The sequence below is a fragment of the Artemia franciscana genome, chromosome 17 (assembly GCF_032884065.1).
Source record: "Artemia franciscana chromosome 17, ASM3288406v1, whole genome shotgun sequence".
Classification (NCBI taxonomy): Eukaryota; Metazoa; Arthropoda; class Branchiopoda; order Anostraca; family Artemiidae; genus Artemia; species Artemia franciscana.
The window spans coordinates 16,330,294-16,356,243 of NC_088879.1; the positions used below are offsets into that span (position 1 = coordinate 16,330,294).

At 35.2% G+C, this 25,950-nt stretch overlaps 1 protein-coding gene across 3 annotated transcripts in view; it reads right to left on the bottom strand.

Moving 5' to 3' along the window:
• Positions 1-25,950, bottom strand: part of LOC136037921 (semaphorin-1A-like) — a 233,001-nt gene that overhangs the window by 55,171 nt on the left and 151,880 nt on the right. For all 3 annotated transcript variants that reach the window (XM_065720778.1, XM_065720777.1, XM_065720776.1), the window contains exon 10: positions 9,677-9,831. In XM_065720778.1, coding sequence (XP_065576850.1) covers positions 9,677-9,831 — 155 coding nt within the window. The remainder of the gene's footprint in view (positions 1-9,676; positions 9,832-25,950) is intronic.

Sequence of the window (25,950 nt, forward strand, 5' to 3'; positions counted from 1 at the left end):
CGGATCGGTATTATCCTTGCCTCTTGCGACGACTATGTACACTTGATAAGATGTAGCAAATGTTGCTTATACGGTCATCGGAAGACAGATTGTAGAGCGGACGAAGTATGCTCATGGTGCATGGGCCCGCACACTTATAAAATTGCGACAAGTCCTTTTCGTCCCGCCCAAATTGCCGGGCTTGCGAAAAAAAACAAACTTAAGTCAGATGGGCATGCTGCCTATGAGTTAAGCAAATGCCCGGTGCAAAGAAGTTAACTGCTCGTTTAAAGAATAATATCCAGTTTAATTGACTCAATCTCGAGATGTGAATATTGATAAGAATAACTTAACAGTGCTTCAAATTAATTTGCAACATTCTTATTCAGCAGCCCTACAGTTGCAAAAAACAATAGAAGAACTGAAACCGGATATAGTTCTGTTGCAAGAACCGTATGTAAATAAATTCTGTAAAATATCATGTGTTCCATATAGTTACAAGTGTTTCTCTAAATTGACACAGATAAGAAATTTTTTTGTGCTGCCGTATTAGTGAAAAATAGTCTAAAAGCTGACGTACACCATAACCTCTCGTCTAATGAATGTGTGACAGTCTCAGTTTATTTGAACAGTAGAACTTTGACATTCTGTTCGGTATATTGTCCTCCTTCGGTGCAGCGATTGACAGATAATATCAGTTGTTTAGACAAGGTCAGACATTTTGCTAATTACGTTGTTGGGGGGGATTTTAACGCTAAAAGCCCTTTGTGGCTGAGTAACAGTCAAACTGACAAGAAAGGCAAGAGCTTGAAGATTTTTTTGCTAGTAAATCATTGTTAGTAGTGAATGATCCTAGTGAGACAACGTATGGGCTACGCAATACAACTAGCCCCGACGTTACTGCTGTAGGTACTAATCTTGTTCAAAGTGTAAGGTGTTGGAAAGTTCTTGATGAATACCCTTCTCTTTCGGATCACTCGTATATTTTATTTACTTTGGAGTTTAATTTCCCATATTTGAAACTGAAGAGCCAAGATACATTTATAAGAAAACTAAATGGGATACTTTTAGTGCTACTTTATTACGTGGAATCGATGACATTTATTCTCTACCTATGTCCTCGGTGGAGGAAATTGATTGTGCTGCTAATGAAATTAAGAATTTAATGCAAAAAGCAACTAAGGAATCGACCCCTCTTAAAAATAGTCACAAACAAAGCAAATATGCAAGGTGGTGGAACCAAGATTTGACAGATTTAAGAAAGAAGTACAGACATGCTCAAAGGGTCTATAAGAGACTTGGTACCGTTGAAAGCGAGCAAATAAAGAATCAAACACATCTAGATTATAAAACGAAAATTTTGGCAGCGAAAAAGGAAGATTGGAAAAAGTTTTGCGAAGAAAAAGCTAGTTTGGACCCTTGGAACACTATAAATAAAATTTGCAAGTAAAAGGCTCTGCAACTCTCCCAGTTCATATTTTAAAACAAGATGGGTCGATGACAGATTCACCTAAAGAGGCTGGAGAACAACTCTAGGTAAATGTTTTCGTCAGATGATAATTCTAATGACAGTGTTGCTCAAAAGTTGATAAGAAATGAAACAGAAAATATCTCTAGTGAAAATCAGGATAAAATGGAACCTATTACCATGGAAATTTTACAGGATGTTATTAAGTCAATCAAACCCATGAAGGCTCCGGGACCTGATGGTATAATGAATTTTACTATAAAGAAAAATATTAATGTTTTATCACCTACTTTGTTGAAGCTTTTTAATAGTTGCCTAAAGACATCATATTTTTCCTGTCCTTTGGAAACAAGCAAATATTATAGTAATTCTTAAAAAAGGGAAAACTAATGATGGTAACCCCGGTTCTTATCGCCCGATTAGCTTGTTGTCAAACATCGGAAAAATTTTTGAACGGATTATTATGAATAGATTAGATAAACTTAGTTTGGATAATTGTTGGGTTTCTAAAAGACAATTTGGGTTTTGTAAGGGTAAAAGTACAATAGATGCAGTTGACAATATGGTAAGCGTTATTGAGAAAAATAAAGAGGAAAAGAAATTCACACTTTGCCTTTTTTTTGACATTAAAGGAGCATTCGACAATGCATGGCATCCAGGTATTTTAAAAAAGCTCAAGGATAAGAAATGCCCAACTCAATTGTTAAGATTAGTGAAAAGTTTTTTATCAGATAGGACGGTATCATATGGAAAAGATGTATCCCGGAAGTTGGAAAAGTCTTGTCCGCAAGGATCAATTTTGTCTCCTTTTTATGGTTAATCAACATAAATGACCTTTAGAAATGGATTTTGGTGAAAATTGTACGATTCAGGCATATGCTGACGATGTCACTGTAATTTTAACAGGTAAAAATATTCTGTTTTTAGAAAATTTGGCGGAAAAAATATTTCAGAAGTTTGAAGTGTGGGCTGCAGAAAACAAACTTACTTTCGACCAACGTAAAACAGAAGCTGTATTGTTCACAAACAAACACAAAGTTCCTGTTGTAAATCTTTTTTTTGGAGGAGAAAAAATTAATATACAACAAAAAGTCCGTTACTTAGGAATTATTTTAGATAGGAAACTTTTATGGACTGATCATGTCTCTTCCCGAGTTACTGCTGCAAAGCAGTATTCGACGAGACTCCTTTGTGCAGCGAAGATGACATGGGGTCTCAAAGCACAAGCTTTAAGAAAATTATATAAATCAGTTATAGAAAGTACAATTTTGTATGGGGTATCAGTTTGGTTTTCAGCTCTTAGAAAGAAAAATATTTTACAAATGCTACAGTCTGCTCAAAGAACTTCAATGATAATAATCTCAAAATCTTTCCGTTCTGCCCAAAATGACGTAATTACGGCCATTGCTGGGGTACTGCCAATTTCTTTCCGAGCGACTGAGCTAGCGACATTGCGCTATGCGAAAAAAGGCCGTCCAAGTCACTGGCCAAATTTCACTTCTCCTGAATTCCCCCTTTCTAAACGCTCATCCAATCATAGTACTTTCACTGATGAATCATTAGTAGATATCTTAGGCCTTTCGACAGTACGAGAAATCCATACTTCAACCTTTCATATTAATAGAAAGGCATTGAAAAATATACTTTACGGACGATGGTATGAAGAATTTAAGAATAAAGTTAGTTCTTGGTCAATTCGCTTTTTTGCTTCAACAGAAGATTTATTAGCTGTTTGCAAAGTTCAGCCCTCCTACCATCTAACGCAGATTATTACGGGTCATTGCAGGCTAAATTTCTTTCTTCACCGAATAAACAAAATTGATACGGAGTTGTGCCTTTGCGGTGTAAATGAAACTTGTTCCCATTTTCTTTTTGAGTGCCCTATTTATGCTCGTGAACGTTTAGAATTAATATTTCACCTTTATAGTATCAATGTTCCTTTTCCGTTTAATCTTGATTTGATTTTTAAATTTAGGAATGTTAGAAATATTTTACTGAAATACATAAGAAAAACTAAACGTTTGGATTTGGGGTTATAATCTTATTTTTTAAAAAAAATATGTGGATTTTTTTTTATGTCTGATAACGGAATTCATTGTGTATTATTTAGTTTGTCTTTTTGTTTTTGTTTTCTCTTGTTTAGTTAGATTGTATGTACAAAATTATGTGTTTTGTAGTTTATTTTAGATGTTTAGTTTTGTCTCTTTGTTAGTCGTGAAATGCCGTAAGGCTAATTTTTTTTTTTTTTTTTCTTTTTCTTTTTGTCCATAGTGTTTAGCTTTAGAATAGAAAGTGAAATACTTTTTGTAAGTTGAATCACTAAATAAATTCAATCAATCTCGAAAGATCATTTGCAAAATTGTGGAAATCAATTTTTTTTTCATGATGTGCAGAGGAAAAATGCATGTTGTATTGTAATCGTATCTTATTTGTACCAGCTTAAATGTCCATATAATTGACAATTTAAATTAAATAAAGGATTTTTAAATTTCTTCCTTGAACGTTTTTCGGCGAATTTGAACGAAATCGCAAATTAGTTTAAAGGCTTCTGTAACATCTAAATAAGAAAAAGAAGTGGTTTTAGGGGAGGGACAGGTGAGCCACTTGCCCCGGACGAAAGAATTTAGGGGACGCAAAATTTAAAATGAATAATCTAATGGTGATAATAATTTTGTGATTTTTGAAATTTATTTCTATTGAAATAAAGTAGAGGGCCAAGACAATAAATGAAAATAATTAATATTTGAATAATTAATAAATTATTAATTAATTAAGAAAATAATAATTAAGAAAAGTAAATAACAGTGACTAAATAGTTTAAATAAAATATTAAAAAGTAATCAAAAATAAATTATGAATTAATTAATAACTTAAAAATAATTTTATTAACAATTGAAAATGTATCAACAAAATTAAAATTTGCCGCTATCAAGATCTTTCCCCGGGCATAAGAGAGCCCAGAAACGCCACTGATTAGGAACCAATTTTATCATTACATGACACCTTATTAATGTGGAACATAAAAGAATCCGCCTTTTAACACTCCGCCTATTAAATTTGACATTGATATCAACCATATTTAGGACTTGTAAGCCCCCAAACCGGTTGAAGTTTAATTAAGTTTAAAAATAACACAAACAAATGATTATTCATGATACCAGCGAGTATTTACCAAAACACTTTTCGCTTCTGAAGTTTAGCGTCTCATGACCGAAAAAAATTAAATTAAAAAAAAAGAAATAAACATGAGACTCTATACAGCTTTAAATATCACTGCTTAAATTCGGAGGCTCAGATTTCGGCGGCTATTTTTAACTTGTTTTAGTTTGTATCATTAGTACAATTTAATAATAATCCCTCCAAAATAAATGAAACGCATGTTTTAGACAGTACCTTGGCTTCGTCTAAATGATGGCTTCTTAAAGGCAATTTTCTAATAGAACAAAAGAATAATTTTCAAATTTGCTGGAATTTGGACACTGTTAACTTTTGATTTATGTAAGACTTGCCAAGAGCAATTGTCCTGCCATCTAGCAATGAATAAGATAACTAGCATATTTCAGATGTCACTTAAATCTGACATAGAATTACTGTAGGGCTCGGGATTTCGTTCCGGTGATAAGATTGTGCGATAGCGTCACCATATTAATCCAATCAAGAAGAAAAAAAGAAGCAGAGAAGCAATATATTCCCATTTTCAGTTATAAATATTAACCTAAGGTTGTTTTAGCTATAAACAGAGATCGAAATTAGGCTTTTTAGGTTTGACGGTAATTCCAAAGATGTTACAAAACCAGAAATTTCAAAGGAGATAAAACACAAAAAGGACTGGTATGACAATTAGAAATAATCTAACTGCTTGAGCGTGTATTACTTTCAACGGATCATCAAAAGATTGCAAAGACAACTGTAGTCTTAAAAGTTTAATTTTGTTTAAATTTTAAAGTTTAATAAAAAACCTGTGAATACACCTTAAATAAATTAAGATTGCATCTGCGGATCGGACCAATGGAGTGTGCTCATTTTACTAAATAATCTTAAATAAATTAAGATAATCTTAAATTCCAATCTCAAATTAAATTAAGATAAATCATCTTAAATAAATTAAGATAGCATATGCGGATCGGACCAATGGAGTGTGCTCATTTAAGTAAATACCCTTAAATAAGTTAAGGTAATCTTAAATTCTAATCTTAAATTATATTAAGAAAAATCATCTTAAATAAATTAAGATAGCATATGCGGATCGGACCAATGGAGTGTGCTCATTTAAGTAAATACCCTTAAATAAGTTAAGGTAATCTTAAATTCTAATCTTAAATTATATTAAGAAAAATCATCTTAAATAAATTAAGATAGCATATGCGGAACGGACCAATGGAGTGCGGTTATTTTAGTAAGGACGGTACAAATTTCAGCATCAAAATAGTTTTGATTACACGTTTAAGCTATCGCAGCTAATTTATCAAAATGAAGGTACGCGATTTAAAATAAAATATAGACGATGTAAAAGGCCGTTTTAGAGAGGGGACACTTGCCCCGGGTGCAAAAATTTTAGGGGTACAAAATTTCAGATAAATAATCTAATGATTATAATAATTTTGTGGTTTTTGAAATTTTATTTTTATTAATATAAATGAATGAAATAAAAGTTAATAAATGAAAATAATTAATTAATTATTAATTAATTAATCAAATAAATTACAAATAAAAATAAGTCAATAATAATTAAACCAATGAAATTAATTACTTAATAACAACTAAATAAATTAAAAAATGACTTTAAAATTAATTGAAAAATAAGATTATTAATTAATCAACAATGAAAATAATTTTGTCAGTAGTTAAAATTTAGTTAAGATTTGGCATGAAGATTTTGTGGGACACAGGAGGAAGGCGCTAATCAAGATTTTACCCCGGGCACAAGAAAGGCCAGAACCGCCACTGAAACAGTGCATAAGAGAAAAAAGAAGTTATATTATACTCTAATAAGAAACCAGACCACCCAGACCACCCTTTCTTCCATTACTAGCCCCACTTCTCTGAATATACCAAGGAGGGCTCTAGCACAGTTAAAATCAATCTCCTGATTATTCTAAAAATTTTCGTATAATCCGTCTGTTTTAAAAAACCTGAACATCTTTGTCACTGAAAAACGTCCAACAAAAAAATGAATTCCTCCATATGAGCCTGTCTAGACCACCCTAATTTCTGACCGCGCATATGTGTAGATACTTTCTAATTGATTTTCATTCAGTCATTCTCAATAAGTGACTTTATACATTAGAGCTAAGTTAAAAGTAACTTGGGAGTTCACAATTGATCTTTCAAAATGATTGTTCAAGGTTAATATAAGAAAAACCTAAAACCCGGAAAAAAAATCCGCACTTCAACTAAAATACGCGAAAATATCAAAAGAAACCCGTCAGCACATAAAAATTTGCACGATTTTTCTAAATATAAAGGAGAATTTTGTTTTGATAGCGTGATATTACAAAAATGTGGTCATTATAAGCAGTAGCGTAAAAACAACCATTTTTATATCCCAAATGACTAGCAGAAATTCCAATTGTATAAAAGACTGATTGTCAGTAATGCATTACATACGTTGGAAAATGAAAGATTGTATATATAAATACTCAATAAAAGAAACTACGAATAAAATCTTGCTCTTAGCATACAATTAACATTAAATTTCATTTATTTAAAGAGATTCAGACAAGGAATAAATTTATGTTAAACAAGCATCGATTTATGCGCGATATCAGAAGAATTTATTTCACTTTTTTGAAATATATACGAATAAACAGAAAAAAAAATTTCGCACGCTGACCAATGATCTACGTTGTGCAGGTACCGATCTCCTGACTCAGTGCCTTCGGCCGGAAGTGTAGTGCAATAAATAGGCCCGAACAAAGGTAATTATTTTTGCGTAATTTGGTAAGAACAACTAAATAAAAAAAAAATCATATTCTTGACACTTCCCAAAGCTAGATGAAAAGAAAACAGAATTAGAGACAATTTTCCGTTTTAAGGGTCCAGTCCCCCTTTGGGAGCATTACTGTTCCGAATCAGTAAATTGAAAAACGCTATGTCATGCGGTACTAAAGGACTCCCCCAAAACTTCCGAATCTGTAGGATAAAAATTACAAATTTATTATGAGGTTCCGAGTCCTTTCGCGCAAAAGGCAGAGAACAAAAAGAAAAACAGAAAGTTAATTGGTTGACCTAACGAGTCTTGAAATGTTTTCTTTTTCAATAATGGGCAACCCGGGAATAAAAAAATCCTAAGTACGTGCCTGTCTTGAGGCACGTTCACTACTGCTATTTAAAAGGGCACTAAAGCTAAAATAAAATAAACAGGATCTGAACAACCCTTGTCTGGGTCTCTGAGACCTTTGGTTCAATACTATAGCCCTGAAAGATATGTGTATTAAAAGTTAATGGGTAAGTGTCTTAAATTTCAAATAAAAATCATATATTTTTCTATTTTTTAAAGAGGGGATGATGGGGTTGGTTTGACCTCCCTTCCCCTTCAGTAAAAAATATTATTATTCGAACGGAAACTTACAGCTGACACATGAATCTTTTTGCAATAGGATGGGACCTGCAGCCACGTCAGCACCCATTTTCTTTAGCGTTGAGTCTAAATAAATTTCGCCCACGAATATACTTAGGTACCGACAATTTGGGCTTCAAAAGCATGGGTGTCATTTATAATGCGGCAGGGGGTAATTGCCCCCTCCTGACCCAAGTTTGCCCCCCAGACCTCAGCCCCCCCCCACTAGCTGAAATTTAGTTTCTGCAAAAAAGCTTGTCAAAATTAAGATGTCTACATAGTTCAAGCATCCAGAGATACAGGTCAGTTTTCTTTAGAATATCTTTGCCTATATAGGACTCATTTTTCATTTTCATTTGATTTGGGATAATTGGCCCCAGTTCCCCCCCCCCTCCCTCTCCGAGATTTTGATAAAATTACGCCACTGTTTAACAGTCTACTTTTTAATGTTTTGTCCATTCGTATTTGACAGCGTAATTTTCACCAGGATCGCCGTCTTTTTTAGAGATGCTGTCTTTTCAAAAATACTTTAAAGATATTTATGATAATAGGTTTTTTAAAGATTTTTTTTTCCTTATTAATTTTCAACATAACAAAGATTAAATATTTTGAATCAGTATATAAAAGTAGATTCAGTTCAGTCAAGCACGGTTTTCAAAGCCCGTTTTCTCAAGTTTCATTTGTTATTAAAAATGGTTGCTCTTTACTCACTATTTATTACCATGACGATAGTTAGACATTATAAATTCATCATAGAGAGTTATTTCCAATCTGCTGCTACAATAAGAAAAAAGGATTATTCTGCCATCTATATCGTTTTCGGATAGAAAGTCTTAGTCGAAGATAACAATAAATACAAATACCCAAGAGGTATTTATTTGACCTTAAACGGCTAACGACAAGACCTTGGTAGAGTGCAAGAGGTTATAAAAGAGGAATGAGATAAAAGCTAAAAATTTAACATCTTTGACAAACGCATCTAAGTTCATCCCGAAAGTAGCGGACTTAGAATTTTATGTTTGGGGGAAGGATTAAAATGTTTTTTGTTTTTTTTCAATCCTCACAAAAAAAAGTACTTGCCAAGTTTTTTTTCTCTCTTTCTTAGGTCTATTGTAGAACAGGGCTTTTAGCTGGTAATCATGCACACAAAACCTATTTAAAATCATAGCTAATATATGTGTCCGTCCTGCTAAGCCAATTTCAGTCCTAGCTAAGTGGTTGGCTCGCTGGTTTCAGAACTCTTTGTCCATGGGGCACGAGTTCGATCCCAAGCGAAGCTAATTATTGGGTTTTGATTTAGACAGGGATCAAGGGCGTGACTATGTGGGCTCGGCCAGAGTTGACCCAGCTCTAAATAAGTAATTGGAGAAATCTAGGGAAGGTAAGCATGAAGGGCGTGTGAAAGAACATGATGGTTGGTCCCCAATCTCCCATTGCACTTTCTGGCTGAAGGTTCACAAAACGGAGATCAGCACCGCCAGTTTGAACCTGATGTGTCTAGTGCTGTCTTAATTACTTACTTATATATACGAGCTTACTATGTAATTTCAGCGTTATTGGGCTTAGCGCTTGAGAACGGACTTTTTATTTTTGAATCTACAATCTTTTGGGATATATCTCTAGTTTTAATTTCATGGTATATAAACAGTCTCATATTTACAGTATATTACCTTGAAAGCTCCTTCAAAAGTAGCTTTTAAGTTTTCTAAATCAAAAGCACAGACAGCTGACCCCTTGATAGAATTTTCGGGTGTTGTAAAAACTGCATAGATAATTTGACGTGTTGCTTTGCCATAACTTCCTTCTATAATTTCGCTGACGGACTCTAGAAAAAGAAAATTTGCAAATTACTCAACTCTGAAAGATGAGTAACCTCAGCAATAATTTCCAGCCATATCCATTACACTAAGGCAAAATACATTACCAAAATTGCAACTAATTTCATTTATTGATTGAAAACGCTTTCAAAGTATTCCTATTTCTCAGAATTAGTTAAACTAAAAGAATCAGGTAAATTAGAATTTAGTGGAACCTAAGCTTTTCACATAACGGCCGTTAAATTTAATTCTAAAATATTTTACCATTTGTCACCACTTTTTAGAAAAAATATCGTCCAAAGAACCTGATAAATTCCACAGTTTCTTAATGTTAAAACAGACTTTTTGGGACTAAAATAGTTTTGGGACTAAGTTTTCCGTAAGAGGTATCATGTCCTAATTTAATTGTTTTCTCGAAACCTTAGTGCAAACTATAGGTGTGTTTCGAGAGTGACGCCAATTGCAAGAAGGGCACTATTTTGAGAAACATATTTCTTTTCGAGTATTGTTAATAGAAAAAAAATGGAAAAAACCCTTTCAACCTAGATATTGAAAAATACCTTTTTTGCATCTTCACTTTACTAAAACCGAAAAAAAATTCTTGCCCCTCCTCATATATTTCCGTGAACTGGCACAGTTGATTATAGAAGACAACTATCATTAATGGCAATTAATAATTTTGGTTTCAAAAAAAAAAAGGCATTCCAAGTGAAGAAGCAGCTGAAGTGTTAGCCCCTTATGCTTACAATATCCATATAGGGCTGTATCTTATAATGCACATTTACGGAACTAAATTTATAGTTATCAGCCATTTCAGGACGAAGATAATAATTGATTAATGACGGTAATGAAATTGATAATAACAATTGATTCCTGAAATACACCCTGCAGACTATTCATGCGCTACTTCGAGTCACCTCAACACCAGGGGCCTAATTTGCTAAGGGGCAAAGAGGGGGACTACCCTTTGCTAGCCTCACTTTGCCCCCCCCCCCCCAGCTGAAATTAAGATAGATCAAGATGGGTTTATTAATATAAATAAACAAAACAAGCAAATGGCCCGAAGCGAAGCAAAGCTTGTTTGGGCTTACAACCCCAATACACATACAAATGAAAACATACAAATAATGAAATTGAGTTGTTGTTTTTTTTTTCAAAAACCTTGTCTAAAACTAAAATAAGCCTGCTTAATTGAAGTATCCACAGAAACGGCTCATTTTTTAGGTTCCACAGTCATTTCCACTTGGTTCAGGAAAACTGGCTCCAACTCCCCCCCCCCCATTATTTTGAAAAAATTACGCCTCTGTTTAAAACCCTGCTAGTATACAGCACTACTTTTAAACAGGGTATAAACAGGGTATATCTGTTTAAACAGGGTATACAGCACTACTTTTCAGAATATAGATATGGCTTCCTTGGAATACGTTTAGGAAAAAACTATTTTTTTACATTGACGCAAACTTGTCATATTTAGACAAAAAGCAAGAAAAGGAACATTAGGAAACTAGGCTTTTACGAAAAAACAAATAAAAAATTGGAAACATGAGGGCGCGAAACTACCATATAAATGGATATCGGAAATTTCGAATGGACACACAGAACTTTATTTCTAGCTATAGAAGACTATTTGTTGTATGTTTAATTTTTTTTTTTTTAACTCTTCTGTTATTAAACTTAGTTTAGGATGTGAAAATACATCCTAAACTAAGTTTGCATAATAAACTAAGCATACAATACCTAATTTCTATTCAAAATATTTACCATGTATTTGTATGAAATTTTAGATTGTCTTATTTAAAAGTTAGTCGTCCATTCCCTTTTTACTTTCCAATTTCCGTTTAAAAAGACAAGTACTTAGATATACTTGAGACAAGTCATGTGATGGCGCAGTGGCTTTGATCTCAGCTTAGTAATAAAGGACCCAGAGTTCAAACCCAGTTGCAGCGACACAGTGCAGGACCTACGCAAGGGCCTTAGTAGTCAAAAAGAGTCATAAATCCAATACATGTATAGATTTACACCTGAGACACGTCACAGGTATTCACTCTGAAACCACTATTCAGGAGTAGTTGCCAGGTATTAACGGACAACATATTCCAACAATGAAAATGAATGTACAAGATCATAGCAAAAGACAGATGGTGTGCAATTGAGGTGCGGGGTGACTAACTTTTCTAGGCTAAATGAACTAGCAAACTGGGTAGAAGCGAATCTATGATACTTAACCAGGGTGGAAGAGTAACTGAAAATAACCAGTACCACAGAAAAGTACGTGTCCGAATTTTGTTAGCGAAAATTGTAAACGATTTAATTCCCACGGGAAGTAGCCTCCCCTGCCAAGTAAAATTTAAACAGCATAGAAAGCCTTAGGATTTTGTTAGCTGAGTTAGATGGCGTTGATGTCATTCTTATTCTTTTTCTTACAGCCCTCATAGCGCTAGCTGAACTAGATGACACTGACGTTGTTTCTTTTTTCTTTATCTTAAAGCCTCATCTGATTTGCCATTACTAGTTCCTTAAAGTCTTTTATCAACATTTCTTTAACACAAATACACCTGAGGCCAGGTAGAAATAGGCGAAGTATTTCAAGCACCAACTGTATTTTCTAGCATAAATGCTGATCAACGTAGATTATATTAATACCTTCCATAACCTATACCTGTGTAGAGGGCGGTTTAGCCCTATAGCTAGATAGTGATCCTGAAATGTATTTCACTAGTTTTTATACTCCAAGTGTCTTCGCTTTCCCATATTTTTCGGTTACCACCAGTCTACCTGCAAACAGTTGAAACACGGGCATAAGGGCGGTTTTGGCAAGATTTTCGGAAACGCTTTCTGCTTGGTCAAATGTTTCAAAAAGCGCTGGAAAGTTAAAACGGGAAAGTGGAAAGCAAAGACACTTGGAGCACAAAAACTAGTGAAATACGTTTCAAGATCACTATCTAGCTATAGGGCTAAACCGCCCTCTTCAAAACATTTAACCAACCTATCGAAAAAAAGATTTAAAAAGTGCTCCAGTGACAAACCATTCATTAATCAACCCATAAAAGCGCTAATTAGAAAACAATTTAATCGTTTCAGAAATGGTAAACTGGATGAAACTAATAAACTAAGAAAAGCTATTAAAAAGGAAATACGTAAATTTGGCCGATCCTACTACAAGAATAAGGCCAAAGAATTATTTACCAATAAACTAAAACATTGGTATTCCGAGGCAAAAAAGTTGTGTGGTAGGAGCCTAGACCCGCTTCATTTATTAACCTGAATCCCCAGAAAATTATTGCTAATAATTTTAACAAATTCCTTGCTTCCATCGTCTAGAGCATTCCGGCATTGTCTTATCAATTACTTACTGGTGTTCTCCCACCTGCTTTCCCCTCCCTATCTCCGTCTGAGATTGAAAGAAGATTTGGGAAACTACGAAAACTAGTGTCTACCCTTTAGATATCCCGTTTCCTCTAATTAGTGCTTTCAGTGACTTTCTCTCAAAGCCCTTGTCTGTTATTTTCAATGAGGTTACTGAGTCTGGCCAATATCCACAAATTTGGAAACAGGGTTTAATAGTCCCTTTGAAAAAGACGGAAAACCTGGTTTTGAAGGTCTTCATCCTATTTCACTCACTCCTATATTCCCTAAACTATATGAAGGATTCCTTCCAGATTGGCTAAAGGAGAAAATCCTACCTCTTACTGACAGAGACAATTCGGGAACATCAATTCACTTCTACTTCTCATTACCTTGTTTTTCTCATTGACTCAATTGGGAAAATTCTCGAAAAACCTACCTGCTGGCGAAATTTAATTTCCATTGACCTTCAAAAACCATTTGATCTTGTTAATCACAATAATTTAGTTGAGAAGCTTGTAACTGATTTAAATATTGATTCTTTCCTGGTTAAATTGATTGCCAATTTTTTATCAAATAGATGACAGCTAGACGAATATCAGAATCATTATTCCAGTCCCCTCCCTATCCACAGTGGGGCACCCCAAGGAACTATTCTAGGCCCCCTCCTTTTTTCTGTTATGACAAATAGCCTTGCTAAGGAATTTCCCAACAGATGGAAATTTGTGGATGACCTAACGGTTGTTGAAACCTGCTAGCGAAACTTAGTTAACAACCCTATGAGCATCCTCGGTGATATTGGAAATGGCGCTGCAGACTTAGACATGAGAGTAAACTCCTATAAATCTATGATAATCCCAATATGTTTCCTTAAAACCTAACCACTTTTCCTCAACTCTATCCCGCATATATTTCTGTGTCTTCCTTTAAATGTTGGGGTTACAATGTCCTCTAATTTTAAGTGGGATATCCAGGTTAAAGATATTGTCCATAGTGCTAATGCGTCCATGTCTCTCCTTAAACTCTTGAATAAATTTAACGTCCCCCTTCCCATTCTTTAAGGATCTATACTTCCTTTGTCCGCCCGCTTCTTGAATATGCTAATCCAGTTTGGCATCCTGGCATCTCTCGTGATGAATCAGAAAATATTAAATCCATTCAAAAAAGAGTCCCAAGAATAATTTTTTCAGAAGCTAAGGTACCATACTCCCTCCTTCTAAAACAGGCCAAGCTGGAAACTCTTGAGCACAGGAGAGGAACGTTATTCCTCCGCTTTGCAAAAAATACAATAATAAATCTTGGCACGGAAAAGATTTTCCCAAAAAGACACTCCCCATCCAGACACCACCCGCCACATATTTTTTCTGAACCCGTTCCTATCTTCTCCCCCATCCGTTGCTTAACCTCCAGGTGTGAAAAAAAACCTTTGTCCCCTTCATTACTGATAAAATAAACCGTTAGTTTTTTTTGTTTTTTTTTTTTGTGCTGATGATTCCCAAGTTTTATGTTTCTTTGATTCTTTTGTTCCCTCGCCCTTGTTTATATGTTCTCTTTTAAACCTTTTCAAAGCTAATTTTATCTCACTCTTTTTTAGTTTTGTTTTAGTTTTTACCTTTTTAACTTTCTAGCATTTTGCCACACTTTACTAATGAAGGGCTTTGCCTTTTTGAATTATTGTTTTTGGCATTTTTAGGCCAGTTTCTTAGTTGCTGTGCTATTTTTATAATTTGTATTTATTTTTATTTTTTGGTTTTATGATTCCAAAATGCAAATTCGGTCCTTCGGGCTTGTGAGAGACTTTTTTTGAAATAAATATTTTATCTATTGATGGATCAATATTTTGGAAGGAGCAAAACCCCGATGTAGATTCTTTGCGGCGAGCTATAAGAATTCATCTGCTATTTAATCATCTAAGCCTATCGAATAGGGCTGGAGACAGGCATGCTGATATGACTAAACGGTTTTCATGAGATGACTGAAAAACTTTAACAGGCACAGCTGTGATAGGAGACAAAGAAAAGTAGAAAACCAATTGAGATTAGAAAACTAATTGTCATTCCAGTAAATCCTCAAAGACAAGCATAAAGCTAAGTCCTAACACAAGACAGCAACTCTGCCAACCCTCTAGCCGGGTCGGCAGAGTTGGGTCGGGTCGGGTTTCCTCCCCAAGAAAAAACCTTAGTGACTCGCACGCCCTCGACGGGACGTGAGAACGTTTTAGGCTGTAAAAGACCCGTGGTCCGTACATTTCTTAAAATATAAATTTTAAAATATTAATAGTTTCTTAAAGATTTATGAGATTTTCTAGTGTAAGGGAGGGAGATGAGGCACGACTTAAAGCTAAAAGATTTTTTCCTCCAGGAAGATGAATGCTTATCCATGTTTTATTCGTTTCTGAGACTCAAGATTGTTGAACGCCGCATTCAATTCCTAGCAGCGAAGGTGTCAGGACCGCTACATCTCAATTTACTTTTGTTCATTTTACTTGCAATTTACTTTTGACTATCTGGACACAGTACAAAAACAAAAAATAGGTATTTCATTAAACATAATCATTTTACATTATCGTTAAAACATTATACCTCAAATCGTAAGCCTAAGATAATCTTACTAATATGAAGAAAAAACAAACAAAAACGGGGTTTTTAAGGCCAAACGCAAATACTGAAAAATAAAGCGAATATTTCGGGAGGACAACCGCCTCCCTTCTTCAGCGCAAACAAAATGGTTTTCGAGGAAATGCCAAAAAAGAGAGACGTTTATCCTATCGATATATTGGCTTTGTTTTTCAGCGTTTTTGTTTGGCCTTAAAAGCCCCATTTTTATATTTTTTGTGTTATGGCAGGCCAACGTGGTTGAAAAAATTATCTACAATCTTAGTAACTTATTTCTTAGAATCAAATCCACATTATAAGGACAGTGGTTGATGATGCTTATAAGATTGTCCAATATCTCATTTTCAACTTTATGATTTTGGAAACAAAAATGATTTAATAAATCAATTCTAAAAACGGCGACAAAGCCAATCTATTAGAACCATATTAATGCCTTGCAGGGAAACTTCGCATGGACAAAAATAATCGTGTAGTTATTTTCAAGGCGATCTTTTTTGAACAAGTTTTCATCATATAAATAATTGTGCATAATAATAATGTTCATAATGAATCTACTTGAAAAGAATTTACATAGAAGAACAGCTTTTTATCCCTTTTATATAGCAACAAATCTAGCAAGCAATTAAATTTAGAACATGAAATGAGCCCTTAAACACCTCTCTGTAATGTTCCAGTGCCCCACTAGCAATGAAGAAAAAAAGAGGACATATCAGAGCTACTAAAGCAAAAAAGTGACTTCCCTTGCTCTTCAAGCCAGGGGACTGTAAATTTCCTGTATAATGTTTTCGACCATGGCCATTCAAATGCTTTACTTTTTGTCTCGATTTGACGTCATTTCTTAGGGGATTCAGGTTATTTTTCGAAATCTCCCTCCCCCCAAAAAATATAGAAATTTCATTTTACTATTAAGATTAATCGAGATAATAGTTATCATTCCTAAATCAGACACAAATAGTAATTTTTTCTCACCAGCCAGTTTTTTAACGCGGTTTTTAAACTGGTTACTATGGGCCGTGGTTTGTTCTTTACTATTTAGCAGCTACCGATCTAATCATGATAAATCATGCAAATACCCTTGCACAAATAAGAATCACTGAATTTTTTATTTTGAAAGTAAGACGAAAGAGTTCTATATTAAACGTGGAAATTTAAACGTGCTATATTACGTGGAAATTTTCCACGGTGAGCTCAATATAAACCCCACCATTTAATCTTTAAAAAAGAAACAAAACACTAAATTAAAATACTAACGCATAAAGAAAATAAATATCAATTCGACTTGATTTTAGATTCTTATACATCACAATGAAAAAAGTTGACCGTCAGTGGTTTGAAGGATAAACAGATATAATAACCAGTTAAACTTTATTTGCCTTATTCGAAATTCACCAAAGGCATTAAACAAGCGTTGCAACTTTTAATGCTAATTAAAAAAAAACGCATAGGGACAAGAACTTTAACAGATATAATCATTCTTATGACGTTATAATTGTATCTGTTGTCTTTCCCTATTGCATGTACATGTAGCAGATGGACAAGACTTCGTAGCTCCGAATATCCCCCTGGCCATACACTATATTCCTCTATACCACCATACAGAGGACCAATTCTACTAGAGGCGGATCCACGGTGTGGTTCCAGGGACATGTGCCTCTTCCCAAACGGTCAAACCTTCACTAATTACAGGGTCGGTGGGGCGAAAAACGCCGATGAAGGAGCAAAATTTTATCAATGCCTCCCAAGCCTTAATTCTGTCTCAGCCCCCCAAAAAACTACTGTCCTTTAACATTATCGATACTGCTTCTCCTTCAACTCTCAAGGAGTACACAGAGTAAGCTAATTTGTAACCCCTTGTATAACTCCTAAATTTTTTCGATGCCTCCCCCCCAAAAAAAAACTAATTTCCTTTAACATCATTGATACCGCTTCTCCTTCAACCCTTAAGGTGTACACGGAGCAAACTAATTTGTAACCCCTTGCATAATAACCCCTAAGACATGATAATTTCGTATGTCTCCTTTGACTATTCCCTGTTAAAAATCAACTAAATATTCCGACATCACTGGTGACAAATCACAAGGTATGCCGCCTCGGATTAAAAAACCTATTCATAACTGTTTAATTCCTTTTTTGTTGAAATTAGACCCATAAATCTTTTATAATGATTATTTATTACGACTATTTAATTGAGTAGAACAATGTTTGGTTTATACAGGATTGAAACAACGTCTTAAAGCAGCATAAAAAAAAGAAAGGCATGTTCATTTTCTGTCTTCACTTTCTGTGATATTGTTCTTTGCCATTATTAAATCACCAAGAACATCGAAATCAAAATATTTTTGCCCTGGACTTTTTTGGGCGGGAGGGGGGCCCTTTTATTACATTTTTTACGAGTCAGACAAACATTTCGGGAAGAAGGCTCTAACCCCGTACACCCTTGGATACGGCCTTGGTCAATTCATACTCTAAAATGGCGACCTTTGGAAGTTTTTTCTTCGATAGTTTCAATGTTATGAAGTTTTTGACAGCGTTGCTACGTAGAACCGTACAAATAACCAGCGAAAACTTATTAGTTAAACCTGACAATACTTTTCATCCGTAAAACTATCCACTATCTGTCGATTTCCAAAGACAACTACACCTTCAAAGGAAAACTTTACTTTCTTAAGCTGTTTGGGAACATTCTGTTTTAACTTGTTTGTGCTGATTTTGCACCAACTTTCTTTTCATATTTGGCAACCACTACTACCAAAAAATATATAACTCTACATGGAGATCTTTTTCATTAAATACCAAACTCCTAAGTTTTCCTCATTGTTTAAAGATAGACATGTTTGATTGACTTTCCACTTCGATCTTCCACCAATTCAAGCAATCAGATACCACTTCCACTGTCCATGGTGCTTTAATGATAGAGTAGTCATAGAATCTTTGGAAGTTAAGCACAAAAGGGGTTTGGAGGGGACTGGTTGGCTTCCAATTCTTTTTTACTTAAAAAGGGCCCTAAAAATCTTAATTTCCAATCGAATTAGCCCCCTTCAAAGCTTCTACGATCGCCCCTTCAATAAGAAGCGATCAGGGACAGAATAATTAAATAAACACGAAATTACGGAGGCAAGTGGCTTGTACTATAGGCAACGCTAGATGTATATCAAGATTCTTTGACAAGGTTTTTGTGCGGTATCAATGTCCTGAACTGCACCTGATTCAAAGACGTATTTACGTGTATCATGGTTTATCTGGGATTACCATCGATAACTAAATCACGAGCTAGTGCCTAGATGAGACAAAGATAGGAGCAATTCATGTAAAGAATAAATAATAGGCTCAAATCAATTAGAATCAGAACCAGCGACCACTTTGCCATTCATTTCGCAAACCTATATTAATTCAGCATACTGATTAGTCTTGTGCCAAAATTGATTGTTTTTTCTTCACACGTACACAGGGACAAAATCCGAAGGGGGGTGGTCTGTTTCGCTGAGTTTATAAATGAAGGAAACGCCGAAAGAAGGGAGTGAGTATAGGTGGGTAACACTTCAAGAGGAAACTTTGAAGGGTTTGGTTATTTGTTGGATTTTTTTTTTTTTTTTTTTTTTTTTTTTTTAATGTTTGGTAAATGACGACTTATACTTACTGACGACACGACTGCCTGTCCATGGATTATTCTTTATGGTTGATTGTGTATGGCTATGCTGTTTGACCTATGTGATTGTATGGATGAGTAGGGTTAAGGCCTCATTCAAGTGCTGATCTATATTAATCACTAATGTAGGAAAACAGTCTTCTTTTCTCCTTCTGTCTTCTTTTTTTTTATGTGTTTGTGCTGTTGCACTGTGATTTCTCTTCTCATTATGTTGATCGAATTTTAAGTGATGACGACATGGATGAAAACGTCAACGACGTTTAGGAAGACATAGAAGACCACCATGGCGATAATAATAATAAATTCGAAAATAAGGCGTCAACACTTAATATAGGCGTCACTGGGATCGAGAATATCATCATTGGCGATGTCATCTTTGGTGTTACCCTCGTCAATTATATCGTCCAAAGCATCAAAGTTACAGCCATCATGTTTGACGCAATTGTCATGTCATGACCACTCTTATCATCATCACCATTTGCACTGTAGCTGACATCACTATCATCATTTAAGCAACTCAAAATACCTTTCAAAAATCATTCGGCAGAAAACACTCCAATGCCTCCTTCGTCCTGTGGTGGCGCAGTGGATTTGACCTTAGCTTGGTAATACGGGACGCCGAGATCGAATAACGCTGCAGGAATGCACTGCAGGGCCGACGCAGGGACCTTAGTAGTCAAGAAGCGTCGTTAATTCTTAAATAATAAATAAACTCCAATGCCTCCAGTTCTGCCACTAACTGTCAGTCCAATGTCAAACACGTTTTGGTGACATTTCTTAATAGAGTTGTCACCCTGAAACCTTATGTCCATGAATTTAGTGGAGATATCTTTCGTGTGGGCTTCGTTAAAAAGTTGAAATTTTTCTTAGGGTGATCTTGGTGACCTGATTTTTGTAGGAGTTAAATTTTACTTGTGTCAAGGTTTGCCGGACTGAATTTTGTGCCGGTTGTGTTCTACAAATTGACTGTGGCGCAGCTCAAATTTGGCATACATTGAAATAAAAACACTGTTTTGTAAGCATTAAAATTAAAACAGTAAAACTCCGTAAATTTAATTTCGGCTGATTTATGCACGCTTTTCTTGAGATTGCTAAGGACAGTATGCAATAAACTAAATAGTAACTCAATTATGTTGAAACATAATAACGGAAATGTAATTCTCGCAGACACTAAAAGTATATGAGTAATAATTCTTGCGCAAATTCAATTACAAGTCATTTTTCACAAGTTTTTTTTATAGAAAGACGCAAAAATTCTTGAGACGTTGTCACAGCAATAAAAATATCTTTAATTGTTCAAATCTACATGTTTTTATTCAATTAAAAGCAGTCTTTTATAGCTTAAATTTAGCGTTACTTTTAAGTAACATGACATGAGTCACTAGATTTATAGTGTCCTTGATCAACATGTAAATCACAGGTAACAGTGAAGAAACAACTAAAATCTACAGATAATTTACATGTAATGATTGTCTTTATTTAAGGTCAGAGTAATTAACTGAAACGATACAGAATTGAAAACGAATTGATTGATTGAAATTTTGATTGAAAACGAATTGAAATTCAATTCTTTTTTTATTTAAGAATTAACGACGCTTCTTGACTACTAAGGTCCCTGCGTCGGCCCAGCAGTGTATTCCTGCAGCGTGATTCGATCTCTGGGTCCCGTTTTACCAAGCTAAGGTCAAATCCACTGCGCCAACACAGGACGTTGAAATTCAAATTAATTGAAGACGATACGATACAAACGATACAGAAAAATTCTGTAGGGGGAATAGTGGGATTTTTCTCTGTAAAGAATGACGAATTCAGATGATTCGAACTGGACTTATTAGGATTTTCAGAAACTCATATCCCAGGAATAGGAGGCATGAAATTAGGTAATATAGAATTTGTTTACTCAGGCAGGAAGGATGGGGTACATAGACAGGGAGTAGGGCTCATGATGAATAAGGAAGCTGCTAAGTCTTGTTTAGGTTAGGAAGGCATTAATAATAAAATACTAATTGCTCATTGTATGACGGAAAAATTCAGGGTATCAGTTATAGTAGTATATGTCCCTTTTGAACCGACTGACGGAGATACTAGTGACTCAGATGAATTTTGCGTACAGTTACAGGAGCAAATAGACAGGGTCCCAGGTAGAAATATGGTGTTTTTACTCGGAGATTTTAACGCCAAGGTCGATAGAAATAGGGATAGATGGTATCCTAGCCTAGGTAAATTTGGTGTGTAAACACGAAATTACGGAGGCAAATGGCTTGTACTATAGGCAACGCGATAGACTTGGCGGTATGCCAAGATTGTACTATGGCTTGTAGTATATCAAGGTTTTTGTGCGGTATCAATGTCCTGAACTGCACCTGATTCAAAGACGTATGTACGTGTATCATGGTTTAATGGTTTAAAATTAAAATTAATTTTAAGAAGACTAAGTCACTAAGGCTAGGAACAAGTGAAGATGAAAAGCTGATGTTCGGTAACAAAAAGATTGATGAGCTTCACTTACCTTGGTAGTATTATTAGTAAATATGTTAGGAGCAGTGAAGACGTTAGAAGTAGAATAGCGAAGGCTCAGGGTGTTTTTTCACGGTAAAAAAAAAAGTTTGGAATAATATGAAGACAAGTCTGAAAATTAAGATTAGAATATTGAGAGGTACAGTGATGACAGTAGTCAAATATGGCTCTGAAGCATGGGCACCCCGAAAAGCGGATGAAGATTTACTAGATGTTTTCCAGTGATATTGCCTACGGATTGTTCTGGGTACCTGGCTGACTGACCGTATTTGAAACAGTAGGCTGTACGAAAAATGTGGTTCAATCCCGCTTTCTAGGGCTATAATAAGAGACAGGTTGAGATGGCTAGGGCGCGTTCTGCGGATGAAGGATGACAGATTGCCGAAGATTGTCCTTTTTGACCAACCGTCTAGGGCTAAATGGAAAGCAGGTCCTCCTCGTCTGGGGTGGGAGGATGTCATAAAGATAGATTTAAAGGAAATGGGAACTTCCTGGGAGGGTATAAAGAGGGAAGCTTTGAATAGATTGGGATGGAGGAGGAGCATGCGTAGCTGTGTAGGCCTCGGGCGGCTTGGTACTGCGGTGAGTTGTAAGTAGTAGTAGATTACTTTTCAAATCTAAGGTTTCTGGAAAATAGCTAAATCCAAAATCTCTTTAAGACACACTAGAGGAGTCTGTCTGCCTTATTCCTCAAAAGGAAAGCTATACCTTTAAATTATCTTACTTCACATAAATTACTATAACTTTAAATTATAAAAAAAGGTAGGCCACTGGAAAGCCATTTTCAATGCTCTTCTTTTTTTTGTGTATTCATTCTTGAAAAAATATTTAAAGGTTAAACTAACAAAAGAACATGGATGGATAGGTGGTGTATCAAGGAAGGGGCTATACAAGGATTTTAGAAAATATTTGTCATTTACTGACTTCGAATTTCCCTTCATTAGAGGGTGAACACCGCGAAACTGGAAATACGGAAAAAACCGGTGTTCCACCGTTACACCGATTATCCTTGGTTATTTTCCTAGACTTGGAAACCGCTTTACCAATCCGACTGACGTATGACGGTGAAATGTACCATTTAATATGTTTTACGAGGCGAATACAATATCATCGAAACTATCAACGCCGAAGGTTCACTGAATAACTGAAGCTATTTCAAGAACAATTATTAATGGTGTGTCTGTTGCCACGTAAATTATATGAATGTTTCAAAATACTCTGCTAAATAACAACATATGGTAACTTGTTCTTTGCTCTTAAGCTGACGTCAATATTTTACTTGAAAAAGATAAAGACAGATGCGTTTTCGCAACTGATGCCTTCAATATAGGCTATTGCAATTGACTGCAACTGATTTTTGTCACTCACACCCAATGAAAACCATTTAATTTCAAGAAGAATGATTTTCATCGGGCCTAAGTGACGTCAATCAATTGCAATCGAATGCAATAAGTTGCATTCGATAAACGCCGGGCAAATAACGTCAGATAGTGCCATTCTATCGTAGGCGTGACACTGCCACGACTTTATCTTTGTAACACTACCTTTCATGACCTTGGAAACACCCAAGTTTTAGAGACCTATGTCATAAGTCCTATAGTCCATAGTTCTAGTCCATAAGTATGTTTTAGAGACCTATGTCATAAGTCCTATAGTCCATAGTTCTGTTTTAGAGACCTATGTCATAAGTCCTATAGTCCATAGTTCTAGTCCATAAGTATGTTTTAGAGACCTATGTCATAAGTCCTATAGTCCATAGTTCTAGTCCATAAGTATGTTTTAGAGACCTATGTCATAAGTCCTATAGTCCATAGTTCTAGTCCATAAGTATGTTTTAGAGACCTATGTCATAAGTCCTATAGTCCATAGTTCTAGTCCATAAGTATGTTTTAGAGACCTATAGCCATAAGTCCTATAGTCCATAGTTCTGTTTTAGAGACCTATGTCATAAGTCCTATAGTCCATAGTTCTAGTCCATAAGTATGTTTTAGAGACCTATGTCATAAGTCCTATAGTCCATAGTTCTAGTCCATAAGTATGTTTTAGAGACCTATGTCATAAGTCCTATAGTCCATAGTTCTAGTCCATAAGTATGTTTTAGAGACCTATGTCATAAGTCCTATAGTCCATAGTTCTAGTCCATAAGTATGTTTTAGAGACCTATAGCCATAAGTCCTATAGTCCATAGTTCTGTTTTAGAGACCTATGTCATAAGTCCTATAGTCCATAGTTCTAGTCCATAAGTATGTTTTAGAGACCTATAGCCATAAGTCCTATAGTCCATAGTTCTGTTTTAGAGACCTATGTCATAAGTCCTATAGTCCATAGTTCTAGTCCATAAGTATGTTTTAGAGGCCTATAACCATAAGTCCCTTGTGATTTTTTTTTTTATTGGTATTTGCAGTTAAACAATTTTCCCTTGCTCCTCAGTAGGCTATATCGTATCTACCTTTTCTTCTTAAGAATAAGTTTCATATCAAGGGCGTATCCAGGATTTTTGTTCAGGGGAGGGGGGGTACAAAAAACTTTAAAAACGTATCAAAAATTTGTTGATATGCATATTTTTTTTTTACTTTTTTACGAGTCAGACCAAAATTTCACGGAGGTGGGTAGAATTTGGTACCCCCCCCCATGGATACCTGTATATTTTTTCGTACGATGGGTAAACATAAAATAAACTCAAGCAAACACGCATGAACTTATCGCAGGAGTAGATTTTGGATGAGGGATTCATAAAAAAACGAACGAATCCAGTTAGAAAATGGGAAAGGTCGAGGAAGCTGATGCTTCAGAGGTGGTCACTCCATGGTTCCCATCTACATACTTGTCTGAATGAATACACAATTAAATAAATCCCCTATTATGCGTAAGCAACAGAATAAATCCCATAAGCGCATATTTTATGCATTTATAAAATACAAATCGACGAGTAAAAATTTTTGCCCTCGATGGGTTAAAATTAAGTCAGATGATGATATTAACAATTTTCGGAAAATGAATCTTTTTGCCGCAAACAATAATCATTATTTATTTCAGTAAACATCGTTAGAGTATTTACGACTGCTAAGAAAGAATTTGCAAAGTTCGTAGATTCATCCGATCTTCCATCAAGAAACAAATTCTTGTGGTATCCCCAAACAACCAAGTATCGGATTATGCACCCTTATCAACTAAAAATCAGGAAATCCATCACGAACCCCAGCGTCATCCATCTACGAGAAGGCAGACAAGAATTCTACATAATCATTCACAATCCCATCCAAAGGAAGCAAGCAATGTATGCAAATAGCCGCTGTTTTAACAAGGACTATAGCCTACTGATTGGTATCTAAACTAAAAAACAAAACTAACCTCAGGGCCACACACAATGACATACTGATTAAAAGGTGTAGGCGTGAAAAAATAATTTCCATTTCATTTAACTTTTAGAAATTATAAGGACAAACATAAACAACAAATGGCAACTAGCCCACCAAAATGAAAACTCAATAAAAAAAAAGGAAATTGTAGATAGGCCTATTGTCTTTTAGAATTTGGCAAAGATCCAGGTTTATAGAACTAAAACAACTATTGTTCCCAAGCCTGTAAAAATCAAAAACAAATGCTTTTCGTTTGATTATTGTAGGTAAAATAGAAAACATGGAGCCAATAGAGTATCAAGGATTTTGGTTCGCGAAGGCGGTATTCTTTTACGTTGTAAAATGAAAACTTTGTTTATATGTATTTTTAATGAGTCATGACGAATCGAAGGAAAATTTCGAAGGAGGGGGGGGTTCAAACCTGGTAGCCCAACTGGATACTGTCTTACATAGAACATATTGCGATGTCAACTAGGGCAAATAAAAATAAAGCACATAGGGGTTGTTCCAGGCATCAACGGTTTCAACAGTGACAGCGCTACAGGAACGGAGCAGGGCGTCGTTTGGGAGGGGTAAGGAGCGCAGTTCTCCCAAATAATGTGGAGGAAAAAATTATTATATAGCCCATGCCCCTTGACTATCGGG